Source organism: Aquila chrysaetos, chromosome 6, assembly GCF_900496995.4.
Source record: "Aquila chrysaetos chrysaetos chromosome 6, bAquChr1.4, whole genome shotgun sequence".
NCBI classification, from domain to species: Eukaryota; Metazoa; Chordata; class Aves; order Accipitriformes; family Accipitridae; genus Aquila; species Aquila chrysaetos.
The window spans coordinates 52828349-52847276 of record NC_044009.1 but is presented as its reverse complement, the minus strand read 5'-3'; the positions used below and the strand labels follow the sequence as shown (position 1 = coordinate 52847276).

Genomic DNA, 18928 nt, shown 5'->3' with positions numbered 1-18928 from the left:
AGGTTTGCTGACAACAGAGCTTAAAATTCTCCATCACAATAATGTGAAATCAGGACAATAGGTTTTGAAAATAAACACTTTGAGTGTCCTTCAAAATTATATGTTATCATAATAATGGAGGGGTTGAATATATATATCAAAAATAATCCTAAATGATTAGCAATTACCCTTATGAATCATAACCATCTTCGGATTCTGAAAAGCCATTTGAACATCTCAGCTGTGGAACTCTCCTGTCGCTGACTAACTCTCCAAAAAATGGAAATAAACCAAGCCCCAGAGCCAGCGCTGAGCATCCTCCAGCATTCCCAGGGAAAGCTCCTGGGGTCTGGCTTGGGATGACCGAGCACTCCCCACGCGTGAGTTTTAGTCTGTGGGTCGTGCAGGAGGTAGAGAGGAGAGTCAGGAGCTACCTGTGCTCACCTAAAGCATCCCTGGCCATGGCCCCTCCCGTGACCATCTAAGAAAAAAAAATCTGTCTGGTGAGGTATTTTGCTTCCGCTTCCTAAAAGAAAGGGCTGGAAAGGGACACCCCAGCTCTGGGAAGGGGAGCCAGGCTCTGCTGAGCTCAGCCCTGCTGCTCCTCCCAGGAAGGGTCAGAAGACCCCGGCTTCCTTCCATCTAGAGATGCGCTGGATCCGCCTCCCGCTTTCCACGTGGTATTATCTAAAAAACCTAAAAGCTGTAATTAAGGAAGGCAAGGAAAGCATAAAGAAATGTTTATATTTCCAGAAATTAAAATTTCAGTGACGAGGCAGTAAATTAACTTAATCAAGTTGGGAGGCATCTATGAGAAATCATTTTTATATGATTTAATGAGATAAGGCATTGGAAACGGTGATTTTAATCAGCCAAGTGGGATTTATAAGCAAGAAGATCCTGCTTCAACAACTCATTAGACTTCTCCAAAAAATCTGTACTCTCCCTGCAGACAGTCAAAACAAGATTTATTGTATATATTTACTAATTCTCTAAATCCCTTGGTAACATTGCATATCACAAGTCAACTGATTAAAGGAGAAAACAAAGTCAAAGAAAAAAAAAGTCTTCATAAGCATCTGCTAAAGAAAACCAAGAGGCTCTAAGTCCCTATGAAAAGACAGAGCTGACTCAAATCAAATGCTATTAGGACTCCTAAATCCCTATTTATTATAAATACAAGGGCTATATTAGAAATACTCAATACCTTCTAATACTTTTTATAATTTGTAAGACTCTTGCACCCTGGCCTGCACCAGACGGCAATACCAGAGGGCTAGAACAGGAGTAACATGGGAAATGGCAAAGTAAACGGGATCCTTCAGATGACTTACCCTTAAATTGTACTGTCCTGGCGTAACCTAACTGACATGATATGCCTCCCTATGGCACCATACGATCACACGTCAATGCAGAAATGCGACAACATTGCTAAATATATTTTGAAATCATGATTTATAGAATAGTTCAAGGTTGAAGCATTTCAAAACACGTCAAAGAGCGCTGAATTCACCCCACTGATCCTTCCAGTGACTTTAATTCTCTCTTATATTTATATGTTGAGCCAGAAGCCTGCATTTATTTTTCACAGGTATTTCTGCCTCCTTCAGTTCCGGACTAAAGGCCACTTCTGTCATGTCAGTACAAACAGAAGAAAAAAAGGGCTAAGAGTATTCCCTGAAATAAATATTTTTGTTAGTTATTATTATTCACCTGCTGTCTAATTCTTGATGTTGCGGCCAGCAGATCTCCACAGGACGCAGGAGATGCGCGTGAGTAACTCGGTTCTTTACAAGGGATGTTGTAGATCTCAGCACAGTTTCACAGCGCTTTTCACGCAGACACAGAAAATAATTTACTTGGAAAACAAACTAGGAGTGTAGGCTGAAAGCACTAGCTCCCCCTTTAAACTCTGCAAGTTGAAGAACTTTGATGAATATCAAAGCCTTCTCCGTTAAATATGCTACAAAATACCATTAGCAAAGAGGCAAGGTAGGACACTCACGCAGGGGCTGCTCCGCTGCGGTACGCTGTACGGACCTGGCAGTGGGGAGCAAACCATGCAATTCCTCTGCGCTCCATTTCTGGGGCGGGTAAGAAAACAATTTATCTCCGTGGTATTGATGCTCTTCAAGTCAATTTTACAAAAAAAGAAAAAAAGACAGCAGCTTTAGAAAATAGGCTCTGTTATAAGGTTGCTTAATAACTACGTGCAGAAGCCACGTTATTTTACCAGATCCTCTGAACTGGTTGTCAAGTCAGGAGACGCGGCACAGAAGCCAAGCAGCGCATATCGCGCTGCGGGAAAGTTTCTCCTGAAACTGCTGCTCTGCTCAGTACACATTTCCCCACTTGGGAATGAAGACATCTGAGTGAAATTAACTGTTTTCATAGGAAAACATCAGAGCCAATTTTAAACTCAAAAAAGAGTTCCCAGGTGGGGTTTCCCAGAAGATGCCCTAATGGAGAACGCTGCCTTGATCTGCAGCAGCACAGAGATACAGTCGTCACGACATCAGCACGGGAAGGGGCACGCATCGCTACCCGACTTCGGTTTGGCTTTTGGACCTCTTGCCTTTGGAAAGAAACCAAATGCCAAGAGTGCATCAAATTAATCCATTTTCATTGCGTTCTAGCATTGAAATACAGTCTTCTGAGTTTTGAAATCCAATTCAATTTCAGAATTTTTTTTAATTAGTGATATAAAACTATGATGATGATTTTTTTTTCATGCAGTAATTGATAGGAGGGTAACGGATAACCACTACAAAGGCAGCTTTCTAGGCTGAAAGGTAGAAAGTTCTTCACTCTGCAGTAAACATCTATTTTACCCCTGGGATGCAAGAGAAACCCATCCTAAGAACAGGGTTGAAGAAGAGACTTGCTCTCTGGAGGCTTCTGTCCTACCTGCGCAGGTTTCACTCATAATTAAATTAAATACCACGCCCAGTAGGACTACCAGAACATTGTGATTTTACTTTGAAACTCAAAATATAAGGCAACACAGCCGAGGTTTAAGACAGCAGCCATCAGAAGGGACTTCCATACCGAGTGGGAAGCTGGAAGGGCTGAAAGGCAGGCAGGAGCACGCCTGAAGTATCAGCTGGGCTGATGCCGGCAGCACCAGTCATCCCATATATAACTCAACCTTCCCCTCCGCTCAGCCTTGGCTCTGACCTCTGCCTGGTCCTTCTGGGCTCGACCGGACCAGACACAAAAAGAAACCCTAAACACCTCTCCCATTCGGTTCAGATCAGTCCCCACTTCAAACACTCGCAGCTGTAACTTCGGCTCATTTGCAAATCAACCACAGTTTATTTAATCTTCCTCCAACCTACTTCCCGCAGGCAACATATTCATCATCCACAGGACTCTCCTGAACCACACGCAGATCAATCGGGCTCGCTCAGCCCCTGTGAGACCCACCGGCACCACCACCGCTCTCCCTCTGGCCACACGTAATCGAAATTAATTGGAAATACCTCTTCAAATGTATGACCTACTCGCTGATCTTCCGAGACAAAAAAAAAAAAAAAAACCAAAAAACAAGCATCGTTTTTACACCTAACCAAAAATAGCACCCTGGTTTCCAAACAACTGGAAGTTATTTCTGTTCTTTCCACGCCAGCAGACATTTCAGACTTGTATTGCACTTCTGACATCATGTACACACTACAGCGAGGGCAGGTAACTGTCCTACACTGAGGAGGAAGAAAGCAGAGACCGAGTCTCTTATCAGCTTTATCTACAAAACAGCCAACAAAGCACACTGCAAATTACGTTATAATATTTCTAATAATCCCCTTTAAATTATTGCTTCTGTTCTGGGATGGCTGTGGGCTGTTAGATGCAAACCATAAGTCAAGATAGCTTAGATGAAAGATTTCTACAACATATTCTTTCCACAAAGAGAAGAAACCTGTTTTGCGTAACGCGTACTATCAGTGCTGAGGTTGATGTCTCCTGACCTTCAGCCAGCCCAGCTCCAGCGGTCACACTACATAGTATCAGACTCAACTTCTCAGAAAACTACCACTGAATTAAACCCATTTTTAACCTTAGCAGAGGTATTCAGGTACGTAACCCATATGAAACGTTCCCCATTTTTCTTGATATATAATGTACATTCATAAACACAAATTGCACATGTTTCTGTACATAGGTTACTGCCTGTTCCCAGAGCAAGACCTCTGGCTTGCCAAAAGTGTTTTGGCTTTAAGGTGAATGACAGGGGAGGTGGAAACTCCAATAAAGAATCTGCTGGGAGAGCACCAGGATAGAGAGATGGGTCCTGGCTTTCTGCAAGTTTTAAACCTACTAAGTGTCCACCTCTCCTGAAAAAAAACGGCATCCTTTAGATGAGATTGCCCCTTCCCTCGCGTCTGTTCTTGTCTTCCTTACCTGAGCCAGGCTTAGCAAAAGCTACCTGCTGGAAACCATCAGTGAGAGTGCTGCAGCTTATAATAAAGCCCCAGTGCTTGCGCCAAAGGCAGTGCCACGAAGCAAGGCTTTTTGCCTCCTCGCTCCCACCTGCAGCACCTGCCTTTTTGTATTTACATGCTCTCGCCATCACTGATATATCTTTGTATTTACATGCTCTTGCCATCGCGGATATTGGTTCTCCTCCAGTCCAGCTGCCCTCCAGCTCTATACTCTCCTCTCCATTTACTCACATTTTTAAAGATTTTTTTAACTTTAAAACCCTTTCATCCCTCCATGTTTTATCAAGATAGAGCACATTCAGCTCTATTTTACCCAATATTCATCTCATCTTACGAAACTAGGTCACAAAATCTGCAAGCTTATATGAGTTAGGCTTTATAGAGCGAGAAAATACCTCTTCTTTTTTCTTGTTCTGTTCATAATTTCTAAGTCTGAAATATTTACAAAAATAAACTCAGAAGTATACAAACACACCACTTTGTTTTAAAATTCTAATGAGCTATTTACAAAATTCCTTTTCTTCAATCATTTCTGTTTGAAAACAGTTTTGCTAGGGGTAAAAAAAAACAACCTGGAGTTCTCTGGTCTGCATGTCAGCCCCGAAATCCTTACACGAGCCAACTATGCTAACAGCAGGGAGCTTTTCTTGAAATACCAGGGAGCTTTTTTTGAAATATCAGGGAGTGTTTCTTGAACAGCACGGATGATTCACCTCTGCTGCCCCGAGCCTCGCTGGGTACCCAGCTGAGTAACTAAAATACTGCAGCCCGAGGCTCTCGGGCACCAGCATACGGACCGAAAAAATGATGAAAGAAATTCTGAATATCCCCAATAAGCGTTCCCCCACTGGGAAGCGAAGTGAGGCGCTCGCTGCCTGCGGGAGCATTTGCCCCCCCCAGCCCTGGCTGGAGCTGCAGCATCGCTGCCGGATGGGCAATGCCGTGGGGATCACAGCGTGCCGGACCCCGCCGCGGCATCCCCGCGCAGCGAGGGAGGTTCCTGCCGCTTGCTGGGAGCACCAAAGTGCATCGCCTTGGTAACAGACACATTGCCAAAAATCCCTCAAACATTTTCACTTTGGGGGAAAATATGACTTTGGCCATCTCGAAGCATTTGCAAAATGTGACCATGTGGTTGGACTAAAGGGCAATCTGAAGCAACCAGTTTTTCGAAGGCGGACGGTAAGACCTGCAGGGCGACATCTGCTTTCACGGAGCATTTGCTTTCTCTACTCACCCGTTGTTTCCACGATGCCCTCCAGGATGACGACAATCTCAAACTGCTCCGTCTGCATGCTGCGCTGGGAGAGGTCGTAGAAGGGGCTCTTGGCATCTATCACGTGGCAGATGGTGAGCGGGGACACGAGGAAAAGCTGGTCGGCCCCCGTGCTGAAGCCCACGTCCAGCTCCAGCTGATCGAGCGGGAGGAACTCGCCCTCCGGGGTCTGGCGGGACTGGACAGGCAGTGAGGGGAGAGACAGAGAGAGAGAGAGATCACCGCTGGAGCAGCCATCACCAAGGCACCCCGACAGCATCCTGCATCCCTGCCAGCACTCTGCAGCACCCATCACACGAGGCAAACCCCGGTCCAACCACACGGCCATGAAACGCGTGGGAGTCCAGCGCTGGCCGTGCAGAGCAAGGATGAATTATTTCTAACACACATCTTACTGCAATTGCAGCTCACTGACATAGGAGCCCTGGAAAACTGCCGGCCACTGACACGAACGATGGCTCTGCCACCGACCTGCAGCATCACCCACCAGGAGGAGAAGATGAAGCCGGCACACATCCAGCCCGCCCTCCACCCAGCTTTGCACGCCAGCCCTTGTACAATCAGTGTGCCCAGACAGGGTCCCCTGCCCGGGGGCTCAGACAAGGGGACATCTCCCCTTGAGATACCCCGAACCTCACCAAATCCATGCGGCAACACAGTGACCACAGGTGAGGGCTCACAGCCAGCTCCAGGGTCCCTCCCACAAGGGACTGTCCATGAACTCCTTGCGGAAAGTGGCAGCAATAAGATTAATTACCAGCTTTTCCCATAAGAGTGGAGGCCTCAACGCTGACTAACAACAGCTAATGTCAGCCTCACATCAGCTGAGCACACAGTTCTCCAGGGAAGTTTTTGCATCACCGCCCTTTTGACAAAAGAAGCCCGGCGAAGGGGATGCTGTTACCGCTTTAGTTAGAGCTGCCTGCTAAGACACTATAAACCACAATTTAACAGCTACAGAACAAGTCCATAAAATCACACCTAGAGCTGAAACCTCAAATTCAGCGCTCTGGCTCGTGTGCCCGGCTGGAAGCTACGCTTTGCATCCCTAGTCCGTGAGGAGCACTGTAATCAGCACAGCCCTGCCCAAACGCTCCCTCTCTGGCTTCTATTTCTTCTCCCTGTGTTATGAATAGGCAGGAACAGAACATTATAGCCCTTCCTGGTCATTACTTCTTATTACAGAATTTTCCATTATTTGCTACTCAGATTTTAAAAAGAAGTTTTACAAACTGTTGTAGTCAGCCTACAGAGCCAAAAGCCAACGTTAAATCACTACTTGAGATGCATTTCCATCATTCCCTACATTTTGAGCTGATGTAAAACTTCCCACACTGAGCAATACCACTGACTTGAAATGGGATTTTTTTTTTTAACAGGAGCGCGATTATGCTTGCAGGAAGAAGCATAATCTTTCCTCTAACTTATCCTTTCTTTCCATTCTCCTCGTTATTTGGATCTGCTGCACTACATGTGTAACTGAGAGCGGTGGGGGGGGGAAGATGCCCCGTTGGACAGGGACCAGAGCAGACATCACCTCTGGACTATCAGGGTCCCTACGAGTGACACCAGTGGGTCCCAGAGAAACCCAGTCCCGTGCCTTCCATAAAAAAGCCCTGCACTGGCAGCTACAGGGGAGTGGGTGGGAGGATGCTGGGTGCTCCCGGGGTGCAGTGCAGCCCCCAGCAAGGGCACGAGGGGTACAGCTACGGCCAAGCCCCCCGGGGTCGGAAGCGGTTGGGAGCCTAAAAGCAAAAGGCAGCAGACAGAGCAAAACCGGATTATGCGCCTCGCTTAGGATTTGGTTTCTATTTTTAAAATTTTCCCTGAATGGTGGCTGGATTTGAAGGAGATCTAATCCCAAACAAACAATTGTGTGTTTCACTGCCCTGAAGTTCCGGCTAAGAGATGTGCTTTAATTTTTGTGTGTGAAAATTCAGATTTATCACACCTGCCTTTGCTACTCCATCCCAGCATACGCCACGCAGTTTCAGATAAAGCCATCAGAGCCAAGAAACATCTAGAGCACATCTGCATAAATATCCTGCCTGCGGGGTTTTGTTTGTTCTTTCTTCAGAGAGAAGTCTACTTTTCAATAAAAAGGCAAAAAACACCAGCAAAACACCAAATAAGACCCGTAAGCAGGGCAAGGAGCAGCTCTAGGGAGGGAACCGCATCCATCAGCCATCCCTCGCCCCTACAATATTGTTATAGCCACAGGGGAGGCAAAGGCTGGCTCATTTCTGGGTGACACTGTCACGCTGGGGACACTGAGACCCATCCTCCCAGCTCGGCTTTGGGACAGAGGAAAAGGGTGGCCCCGGGTCAGAGCCAATGAAATGCAATCAGGAGTTGGCACACACCAGGGTTCATTATGAACGCTAATGGTTTGGGGAAGTCCTCTCAAGGTCTGGCTGTAAAATCGTTGCGAGGTCTGCTCTCTGGCTGCTCTATTTAGGTCTTCAGCTACCACCACGACTGTCGGAAATGTTTTGGCTTTACGTGGCACTTCTCCACGGATGCTTTCCAAGGAACACCCAGTGGTACCTGCCTCAAAATCTTAGTCTGACCCAACCAGCCAACCCCCCTACCAATGCACAGGAGAGGATGAAGAAGCAGGGTGAGCTATTATTTTGCAAAAAATTCCTCTATAACGGACATCTTAACAGATGGAGTAGTGATGGAAAAAAGGGAGTTAAAGACAATGGGGTACTTGAGGGACACGGCAAAGGACAAGAACTCCAGAGAAAGAGGCATGAACTACAGATGGGGGAAGGAAAACGATGGGGAAGAAAGGTTAAAAATGGGTGGGCTGCTGCCTGGGTTCCATGAGCTGTACCGCTGCTGCAGGGCCAGGGAGGACCCTGCTTCCACTCCCACTCCCACGGCACCGTCACCCTACCACCGCTCGCACGGGAGCACACGGGATGCCCAGCGAATCTATCACGTCCATCACAAAAACCTCCTATTTTACAGCTGCGGTAAAAATCAGGTGTTACATTATCCAGCTGTGAAGTCATATACACAAAGTATGATTGCTTCTGCTCTGAGGGAATGGAGATAAAGATTGAGAGCTAAAACGTTACAGGCAATCCAAATATTATTTTACAACTACCCCTGAGTTACAGGCAGTGTTCAACCCAAGGCAGGGTGCGAGAACTCGTACCATTGACTATTTTGCTATCTGAGCCAATACATTTGCAGGAAGAAATGACCTTGAGTGACTCTTTTTGACTCAATGTAACATAGGGAGGAAAGTACAGGGCTTCCAAGTTTCATGCAAGTTCTTTGCAATCCTAGAGATTCATTAAAAAAGTGAATATTACAAAGAATGAGTCTTTGCACTAACTTGCCACTTTTCAGGTTTTGTATTTGCTTTTTTCTCCAGTATGGTCTAAGCTTACTGGGGAAAAAAAAAATTAAAAAATGAAAAACAGTGTATTGGGGTTTCCAATTTTACATAGATTTTGCAAGCAGAATAACCTTTTTACCAAAAAAGAAGCATTTCAGCAGAAAACCTGCGAGCAGCCCTACAATTAACTCTTCCCTCCCCATTTTGCAATAAACCTGCAATAAAGGTTATATGCAAACCAAAGCAGAAACACTGAAGCAGCAGTTCCCGCCCGCCACACACTCGCACTCCTGCAAGCCGGGAAGGCTGTCCATGCATGGCAGCACCCCCAAGACGAGAGATTGCTCTCCCTGCTGCAATCCTTTTTTTTTTTTTTTTTCCCCCCTCTTTTTTTTTGGTCCAGGAGGCCGGGCCAAGCACTGCTGCCCCACAGCAGCAAAAGGATGCACCATGCAGAGCCACTTGGTGGGTGATGTGCAGACCCAGCTATAACTGTACCACAGAACAGCCACATTTTACCCCTTTATTACTCTTCTCCCTCTCCATCCACATTTATAGCTGCCCGTGTATAGAGGTCCTGCGGGCTGGGGCCCGGCGGGATGCCCGCAGCACAGCGTGCCACCACGGCCACGACGCAGCCGCTGGCCGGCACTGACAGTGCCCGCATTGCTGGCGTGCCGCACGGATGGCCTTTTCCTTTTCCGAAGATGAACGATGCCCCAGGATGGAAGGACAGCTTGCTTTGTTTGAGCTGCTGCTACGGCAGAGTTCCCTGGGCTCCTCTCACTTTCTTGCTATTTTTAAAACAGCTGCAAAACCTTCACCCTTCTGACTCCAGCTCTGCCGTCACAAAACCAGAAGAAATGATGGCTATGAAGCTGCTCTTTCACATATTTAAAGTTCAGGAAATTTTTGGGAGCCACACTAAGTTTTAAGCTCCAACTTTTAAGATTCCCTCTGCGGCACCTCTGGATACAAAAAGGGCTATTTTCAAAATTTTTAATGGAAATGACTCATTTTGATTCTTTAAAGCTATTAAAGAGCTACGCTAAACGTGACAGTCCGACCTCTCCCTAGTCAGGACGGCCTCGTCACACAAGGCAGTTGGAGGGGTCACCGTGGTGCCCTCTAAAGACCGGACGATTACTTACCAGGCTAATTGCACGTCACTCAATTTACCCATCTAAACTTGTGACAGGAGGAAACAATCAGCGACAGCTCATGTCAGGGAGAAGCGTAACTGAGATTCCAGCTGATTATTGAAAAAGAGAAGAACAGGAATAGATGCCTCCAGGTCAGCTGCAGCGAGTGCGTTTTCACCGATGTCGGACCCAGCTACAGAAATCATCCAGGCACAGCAGGAAGGAGACAAGTGAAATTATGGAGATTCTTTACATTCCTCTTCCCCCCCCCGGCTTGTGGGGTGTGAGCACCACCCCTCCTTTTGGCCACACACTCCCCCGCGGCTCAGGGTGCAGTGGGGGTTCTGCAACCCTCACCAAACGCAGCGACGATCCTGCCTGCAAAATCCCCGTCGGCAACACGTATTTGGGCCAAAACATGACAACTTCAGAAGCCTCCGAGCAAAAAGCGTTTCTGCTTCGCCGGATCCGGGCGCGGCAGGCGAGGGATGAGCATCCCTCCACGGGGGGCAGCCAGAGGAGCGGGGAAGAAAGCAGGGCAGCCCTCCAAGGGGGGGTCCCCCCCCTGGCAGGAGGACCCTGCCTGCCCCTGCAGAGCACCCACATCCCCTGCCAGCTGCAGAAACATGCGGGATGCTCTGCATGCGTCAAACGTCACCCGAGCCGTCCCCTTCCACCCACTCCACATTTATTTCATCTCCCCGATGTATATGCGGCCGCTGTAGCAAGTCTCAAATAAACACTCAATTTTTCCCTGGACGCACGGGGCCATTAGCACAATTTTTAAATGTCGAACCCTGGCATTCCGCTTCCCATGAAGTTCACGCACTGTATAAATAAAGTTCTGCCTGACTGGACTCACTGTTGCCCGAAAGCACAGAAATATGCCAGAAGGGCAAGCAGCTTTCTTTTAAAATGCACACCAAGGAATTCAAGCTACAAAGTATTTACTTGCCAGAGAAACCTAGCGTTTCGTAGAAATCTATAACTACGCGCGTAAAGCCAGTGCTGAATATAAATATTATCCTACAAGGCTGCTGGCAGTTCAGAGGGCTGAGAGTAAATCTGGTGCCCGACGGCTGAGCCCGAAGAGCGTGGCAGGGAGACGGGGGCAGCCCCCGGCAGGAGCGAGGGCTGGCGAAGCTCTCCTGCCGAAGGGGTGCTCGGAGGGGGCCGGCGGGACGACCCCGGCGGGGCCGGCGGCAGCGGGGCACGCGTGGCGGGACGGCACTTACTTTGAGGAGCTTGCAGCGGATCTGCGCGGAGACCATGTGGCTGTTGCGGAGGTTGCCCACCCTGAACATGAGGGTGAGCTTGCCGTCCCGCATGGAGATGGCGGCATGCTCGCTGAACATCAGGGTCTCGGCCCTCTTCTTGGGCTGGGACATCTTGATGAACATGCAGCCGATGAGGAAGGCGTCCACGATGGAGCCCAGGATGGACTGGAAGAGGAAGAGGATGATGCCCTCGGGGCATTTGTCCGTGATGTAGCGGTACCCGTAGCCGATGGTGGCCTCGGTCTCGATGAAGAAGAGGAAGGCGGAGGGGAAGTTGTAGACGTTGGCCACGCAGGGGGTGTAGCTGTCGTCGTGTGCCTTGTTCAGGTCGCCCCGCATGTAGGCGATCACCCACCACATGGAGGCCATGAAGAGCCAGGCCACGGTGTAGGTGAGGATGAAGATGAAGAGGTTCCAGCGCCACTTGAGGTCCACCAGGGTGGTGAAGAGGTCCGACAGGTACCGGCTGGTCTCGCCGCCCAGGTTCCCGTGCTGCACGTTGCACCGCCCGTTCTTGTCCACGAACCGCTGCCGCTTCCCCCGCGGGGCCGCCCGGGGGGGCGGCAGCCCCCCGCCGCTGGCCGAGGTGCTCACCACCTGGTACTCGTCCCCCAGCTTCCGCCGCAGCGCCGACATGCTCCGCTCCGCCCCGGTACGGCACAGCCCGGCCCCGGCCCCGGCCCCGGCCCCGGCCCCGGCCCGGCGCCGCCGCTCTGCGGGCGCGGAGGCACCGCTCTGCGCGGCCGCCACCCACGCGGAGCCGGCGGCAGGGGCGGCGCGGCCCCGGGCAGGGCACCGCCCGCCCGCCCGCCCTTCCCTCCGCGCTCCGCCCCGCTCCCCTCAGGGCCGCGCCTCACCCCCGTGTGCCTCCGCGCTTCTCCCTCCGCGCCGTGCTGCGGCTCCCGCCCAGCCTGGGTGTGAGGGGAGCGGGGCCGGGGGACGTCGCCTTCGTGCTTCGTTTTATTTATTTTTTTTTTATTTATTTATTTCAGAAGCCTTGAGCGCCGCGAAGAGCACGCGGCGGCGGCGGCCCTGCGGCCCTCAGTTGCTGGGGGGGGGGAGCGGGGGGGGGGGGATTGGTAAGAGTGACAAAAAGGACGACCGACCTGTCGTCGGCTGGGATAGTCAAGGGGATTCAAAACACCCGTTAGGAAGAGCGAAAAAAATTCCGCAAACTCAACTGCCCGAAATAGCGCGCGGAAGGCTGAAAAATTTTCCCTCGTTTCTTTGTGGAAAAGCTTTGGCGATGCAGCCGTACCGCCGGGCACGTTTTCCACGCAGAGGTCGCGCGGGTTCGAGGTGACTAGCACGGGGGACCGTTAAAATCGGTGGATTTGAGTATTTCTCAGTCGCCGACAGCCATTTTTCGTCACCCTGAAAATAGTGGGCGTGTTTCAAAAGCACAGAAGACAACCAAGCTGTTGAGAAGAGTAAACAGCATAATTACAGACTTTGCCACAGGCGATGAGCGCAGGCAAAATAACCGAATAGCCCATCAGCAACTATTTGTGAGGCATCGAAGGAGGGGATTGTAGCGGCTCACCAGCTCAGGTTTACAGAAAATATGCGTTTATGGAAAATACGTTGTGGTTCGAGGAGCAGACCGGTGAAACGGAGCCGGCTGTGAGGGCGGGTGGGATGAAGGCACGCCGTGCTCGCCGCTCGGGAGCCCGGGGCTAAGGAGGGCTTGGGCAGGAGTACGGGGAAATTCTGTTGTGATCAGAAAGTCTCACGCGATGGACGCGTGCAGGCAAAAGCGGGACCGGGAATGTCTCATTATCTCCGCGCTTGGCCGTTACAGGAGTGCAAAGGGGATGTTGCGTCCCGTCCTTGTGTCCATCGTTCAAAAAAGATGCGGCTGAGAGGGGTGCTGGAGAGCGGCCACGGGAAGGTGAGAGAACGGGAAAACAGCAGAAGACCCTTTCCCGTCACAGAGAGCCGCAAAGCACAGCCCCTGCCCGGGGCTGGGGGCGAGGTGAAACGGTTGGCCCCCAAAAATTCAGACAAGTACACGTTTTCAAATGGAGAGCGGGAGAAAAAACCCCAAACCCGGACAGTTTATCTAGGGTATGGTGGATGTTTGGCCACTGGGAATTTTTAAATTATTAAAAAAAAGAAAAAGAAGGGGACAATCTAGTTGAGAGACGAAGCAATTGAGGTCAGGGCAGACCTGAGTTGAGCAGCAGGGCCAGAAGCAGGTCACGGCGATCCCGCTGGCCATGGCACCGGCCGGGCTCTGAGCCCTCACCAGCAATGTGTGGGAAGTTCCCTTCGACTGGGAATGTGTATCTTGTGTGTTTGAAAAGGCCATGCACTGAGGAAGCTTGGAATAATGTAGTTTACACATTTGATTTCAAGAGGGGTTTGTAACATTACCTTGCAGAAATACTGAAGGAGAACTTGCATGGTATAAGCAATAACTAGGTTTTGGTGTGGTTTAGCTTGCCTGGTTGTCTGAGCTGCCAGCTAGCCAGGAGACACAGACTTAGCAGCTCCCTGTTAATGAGCAGTCATGGAAAAGGATTTAAAAAATCAGCTAATGAGGCAAAGTGGAAAAAAAGCCCCTAACTCTGCGGTGTGAGGTGACCCTGCCCGGCAGCAGCAGGGCATACCCCGGGAAAGGCGAAGGCACAGTGCCAGCACCCGGGCACCCATCAAGTGCTCGGTCCCTTATTATAAACCTTATTTCAGTCACCCAAACAGATGCGGTTTAACGTCCATCATCCTCATTACTGTCAGGCTGTTTGTAATACCCTACTTATTCTGGCTCTTCCACACATTTCTTTTCTGTAATAACTTTAATAGAGTTTTATAATAGCTTATGCAAACCTAATCATGTTTTCCCACCTGTTGTTTTTCTTTAGCAAGCCGTGCTGCCGTTGTGTTTCCCTGATGACCCTTCCATTTTCCTGCCGGGAAGCTGTAGGTGTTTTCTCCTTTCCGTGTGTCCTGGGGATTCTCCGCAGAGTCAGACCCGTAGCCAGGGTCCCTTGCTCCTCACCCACTCCTCCTCCTCCTTGTCCTGCTGCTCTGGGGGCAGGTGCCCACCGGCACACGCTGTCTGCTCCGTGACAGTGCGCCAAGAGGCTATGCAGAGAAAAGTTGCATTGTCAGCTGTTAGCCGTTATAAAGCACAACCATACCTAATTTTCTAACCACTATCGCTTCACCTTCCTCAGCATTAGTTTCCCAGGATCTTCCCTGCCACAGCATTTGTTTCAGATTTTTTTTTTTTTTTTTTGCTGCACAATGAATTTTCTTTTACCAAAATGAGTCTTGCTTTGCTATTTTCTATTCACGTTTATTTCTCTCGGGTCCCTTACCTTACTTTTCTTCCTGCAATGTACGGTGTCTGTTAATTTTCCCCCGCAGTTAATACAAATCCTGGGTGGAGTTCATCCCAAGCTATCGCTAAGCAGCGCGACCCTACCAGAATCCTCCCGGGTCAGAGGCTGGCTGCTCCTCTCCAGCTCCCCCTCTCCTGTACTCGGGTATTTCTTTTTTCTTCCTATAGCCCTCCCTGCTTTCTCAGGCTGGCCTCTCTCGCCTCTTCCTTCCCATCTGTAGGCTAGAAGTTGGCAAAGATTTTATGTTATTCATCACAATGTTATGGTTACAGAACTACAACAGTCTAAGGGGAGCTATTTCCTTCTAATTACTGAAATTAAAATAAAAATTATTACTGCTTTTGGGGAGACAAGCAGATTGACAATGTGCTTGTTCTGTCATCTGTGGTGAGGTAAGGAAATAATGCGAGTGGAAAGGAAAATGATAGACATTAAAAGAATGTTCTCCATCATACGAATGATCTTGGTGACAAGAGCACCCTGCTCTCAAGAAAGCCCTGGAAAGAGTTATTTTCTCCCAGCCAGGAGCCCAGAACTGATGGAAGTCCCTGCTAATTTCATTACGCTGTAGCTGCGGGACAAAGACAAAACGCCCAGGAACTAACTGTGTCTTAACCTCTTATTCCTTCTGATGTCCGTGATGCCATGCACTTCATGCCCGCTTCTCCATTTAACCCAGATCTCAGCAGCTACGGAGTTAGGAAGGAAAAACCCAGAACACGCTTTTCCCCATCCAAACCACAAGCTGGTTGTTTTTTTTCTCAGCAATTAGGTGTGCCATTGATACAAACAGTCCTGCCACCGGGATGGGAGGACGCAATGATGCCTGGCAGTGGAACGAAACACTCATTTGGATGCAAAGCCACTCAGGAAACCCATGTGGGGATTTCCAATTCAAATTCAAATTGAGATTCTGAATGTTCTTGGGTTGCAGAACAGAAAATTCCACCATGAATCATCAAATTAGTTCATAAGCAAATGCACACCAAAATCAGAAAGACAGCTAACGACCTGTGCAGTTGGCTGAATTTCTGCGTCCCGAGTGGCTACCTGGCTACACCTCAGGGTGACCGCGGCCGGCCGGGACTGACCTCCGTGTCCTGTGGCACTAGTCACGGCAGCGTTCAGCATTAGTTCTGTTAGAGGTCGACACCAGTTAGGTCAGAGCCTTTACGTTTCTGTGAATCGCTACAGCCGCCGCAAGTGCCCTCTTGCCTCCCGGCACGCTCTCTGCCAGTGTAAACGGCCTGGTGCTCTGCCTCGCACCTGAAAATCAAATTCACAAACACAACAGCCTGCTAGCCACAGTGGGATGCCGCCTGCAACAGATACCCGGGGCATGGTCCCAGACGCCCTGCTGCAGGGACGGCATTTTGCATCGGTGCGCTGAAGTAATGAATTTCTTTCCGTTTTTGCAGGAAGTACTGGGTAAATCCAAAGAAAAACCCATGTGGTGAAAGAGGATGCCAAATATAAGCACAAATGTAATGAAATATTACGGTGGCCTACCTGAGAAGACCCTTCTGGACTGTGATGTTCAACTTAACCACACAGTCATGATCATCCCAGTCATGTTCATCTATTTGAATGTTTGGTATATCCAAAGGCTGAGAAGGAAAACTGCAAGTGAAGCTCTGACCCTTTTGAAGTCCTGGGCCACTGACTTCACCCGAAGCAGGAAAGTGCAGAAGGAGATGCATACTGCTGGTTCTTAAAGAGCTCTGGGAAGGAGCAGGATATTCCCTCCGCCGTTGGCATCTCCAGCTGCCACCCAGGGCCACGTTTCTGAGCCTTTTCCTCAGGATAGGCACTGCACTTTACGTCTCGCTTCTTCCCCACGAAGCAGAAAACCACTGTAACAGCAGCACAGCCAGGAACCGCCGGCACGGCACGGCGAGTTCAACCGACATCCTCTTATCTTCTAAAATATAGGTCACAACTAACATTAATTCACTTACTTGCTTACACGGTTCATTTTGGAGAGGCAGGGAGTTGTTCTCAGGGGCCCAGCAGGACCGTGCTGCCCTGACGGCACACAGAGCCCCCGCTCCCCCCAGCTGCCCGGCCGGTTTTCAGGTGCTTGCAATTCTGCTGACTTCAGAGGAGCTACTTCTGATTTATGTCCAACTAATTTGTAGCAACATCAGGCTTCAAGACTTTGAGCTGTCAAATGCAAATGGACACAAACTTTTTTTTTTTTCCCTGCTATTCAGAAGCTAATATCAGCTTTATGATTACTGGTAAAACCTGGCAAATTCGGAATGCCTTGTGTTCACTTGCCAAATTTAGAACATTTTTATCCAGTTTCTGCTGGGCTGAGAAGCCAAATGAAACATTTTTTCTGAGAAACACAGGTACCCTGACACAATGATCGCTGCTTTCTTTGCATCCCGCTCAGGTCTGGTTTACTCCTTGAATTTTCCTTTTGGAAGGCAGAAGCTAACGGCTGGCAAACGGACAAGGCAGGAAGCCCGGCAGCAGCAGCGGGGTTGCGGAGCCGAGGCAGCCTTTGCTGCAGCTGCTGGAGAAGACCGAAGGTGTCCCACAGCTCACAGCAGACCCCCAGCGTGGCCCATGTACACATGTCATAGCCCAATGTTCTCTCCTATCTCACTTTTAATACGAAAAAAACCTAAGAACTTATCTTGACCAATATGGTAAAAATATTGGTCAAAATATGGTCTTGACCAAAAGAGTACTTTTTCCAATGAGGAGGCTTTTTCCCCATCCATACTGCTTTCATGCTCTTTTTGCAGGTTTTAAATGAGCTGCTGGCCATGCCAATGCTCCCCTCGCTGAGGACGGATTTCCTCCATTAAGAGGGCAGCGTTATTTGGCTGGAGGAGGCATTAGGTTGCCTTGAATAGATCGTCAGAGCTATTGATTTGATTGCAGCGCGTGTATTTGCGTTGGCACTTAGGAACCTCTGCTTTAATGATCGATGCCCATTTGCTGCTCTGTTCTCATGAGGTCACACATAGACCAACATCCAAAGGCGGGGGGGGGGGGGGGATAAAAATGAAGTTTTTCTTCACATGCTGCATACGCCAACCCTTTCTGCCCTGTGGGACTCGTCACAAAATATACCTGGGTTCAATAAGCAACAGGGGAAGTTCAGTGAAGATCTATCCCGGAGGAGGGGGCACACAGATGCCGTCTCCAGTCATTGCCCCAAGGTACAATGGCTGGATGCTCTGTCAGCCTTGGGGAGAATTGTTACCAAATCCCGTTTCTCCTGCTCCTCCCTGCGTACGAATATTTACCCCACGAGAGCACAGGGTGCCCGGCGGTGGGAACCACTGTGTCCTGCCCTGACGTACGCGAGTCTCACACAGATGGCTGTTTTTTTCACATTTTTAACTCAAAATAGTTCAGGGTAGAAGTGGTGCCAGAACACTCACTAAGGAATAAGATGGAATTGCTCTGGGAAGACGCTGCACTGGATGTACATACGCTAATTACCAGAAAGCATCACTGGATCCGTATTTCTTGCAGTGCACTGTACTTAACCTGCCTCGTAAACCAAAATTACGATATCACCAATGGATTTTTTGACAGCCATTATGGTTTCTGAAATATTTTCTTTCCTCTAAAAAGTGCAGTGTCTTTTGTGCAAGTTCTTGAAAAGCTGCAGCCGGTGTCTCTACTGAGATTTAGAGGCTCAGGGCTGGACTGGAGAGATTAATAACCAAGTGTCTGCAGCAGCTTCTCTTGGTTCCAGGTCAAGCCACCGATGAAGAAGGTATAAGCAGGGTTATTAAATTTACAGACAATACCAAACGTGGAGGCAATGCAAGAAGAGTGAGGACAAAACTAGAACTTAAAATGTTTTGACAAACTGAAATAATAATTTGGAATTTAAAAAAAAAGTGAAATTCAGTAAGAAGAAATTCAAAGTACTAGACCTGGGGTGGAATAATCACCTTCAAACCGACACAGTGAAAGGAAAGAGTGACTACAATAGTCCCATAAAAGAAGGACAGCACGGCATATACTTATAACTAACTCAAGTTTAGAGCAATATTTCACCAAAATGCACAGGTAAAGCTGGCAAGTTGTAGAAAAATATGGCTGTGTTGATCAGAAAATGAAATCAGTCTTCATTTCAGATAA

At 49.0% G+C, this 18928-nt stretch overlaps 1 protein-coding gene across 2 annotated transcripts in view; it reads right to left on the bottom strand.

Annotated features, from left to right (window-relative positions):
• Positions 1 to 12251, bottom strand: part of KCNJ3 (potassium inwardly rectifying channel subfamily J member 3) — a 59927-nt gene extending 47676 nt beyond the window's left edge. Inside the window, exons 1-3 of one of the 2 annotated variants that reach the window (XM_030018492.2) lie at positions 12154 to 12251; positions 11427 to 12117; positions 5659 to 5875 (exon numbers count right to left, since the gene is read on the bottom strand). In XM_030018492.2, coding sequence (XP_029874352.1) covers positions 5659 to 5875; positions 11427 to 12104 — 895 coding nt within the window. In that variant the 5' untranslated portion in view covers positions 12105 to 12117; positions 12154 to 12251. Of the gene's footprint in view, positions 1 to 5658; positions 5876 to 11426 lie in introns of both variants that reach the window. The other variant, XM_030018491.2, reaches the window with a different exon arrangement.
• Between the last annotated feature and the right edge of the window lie 6677 nt (positions 12252 to 18928).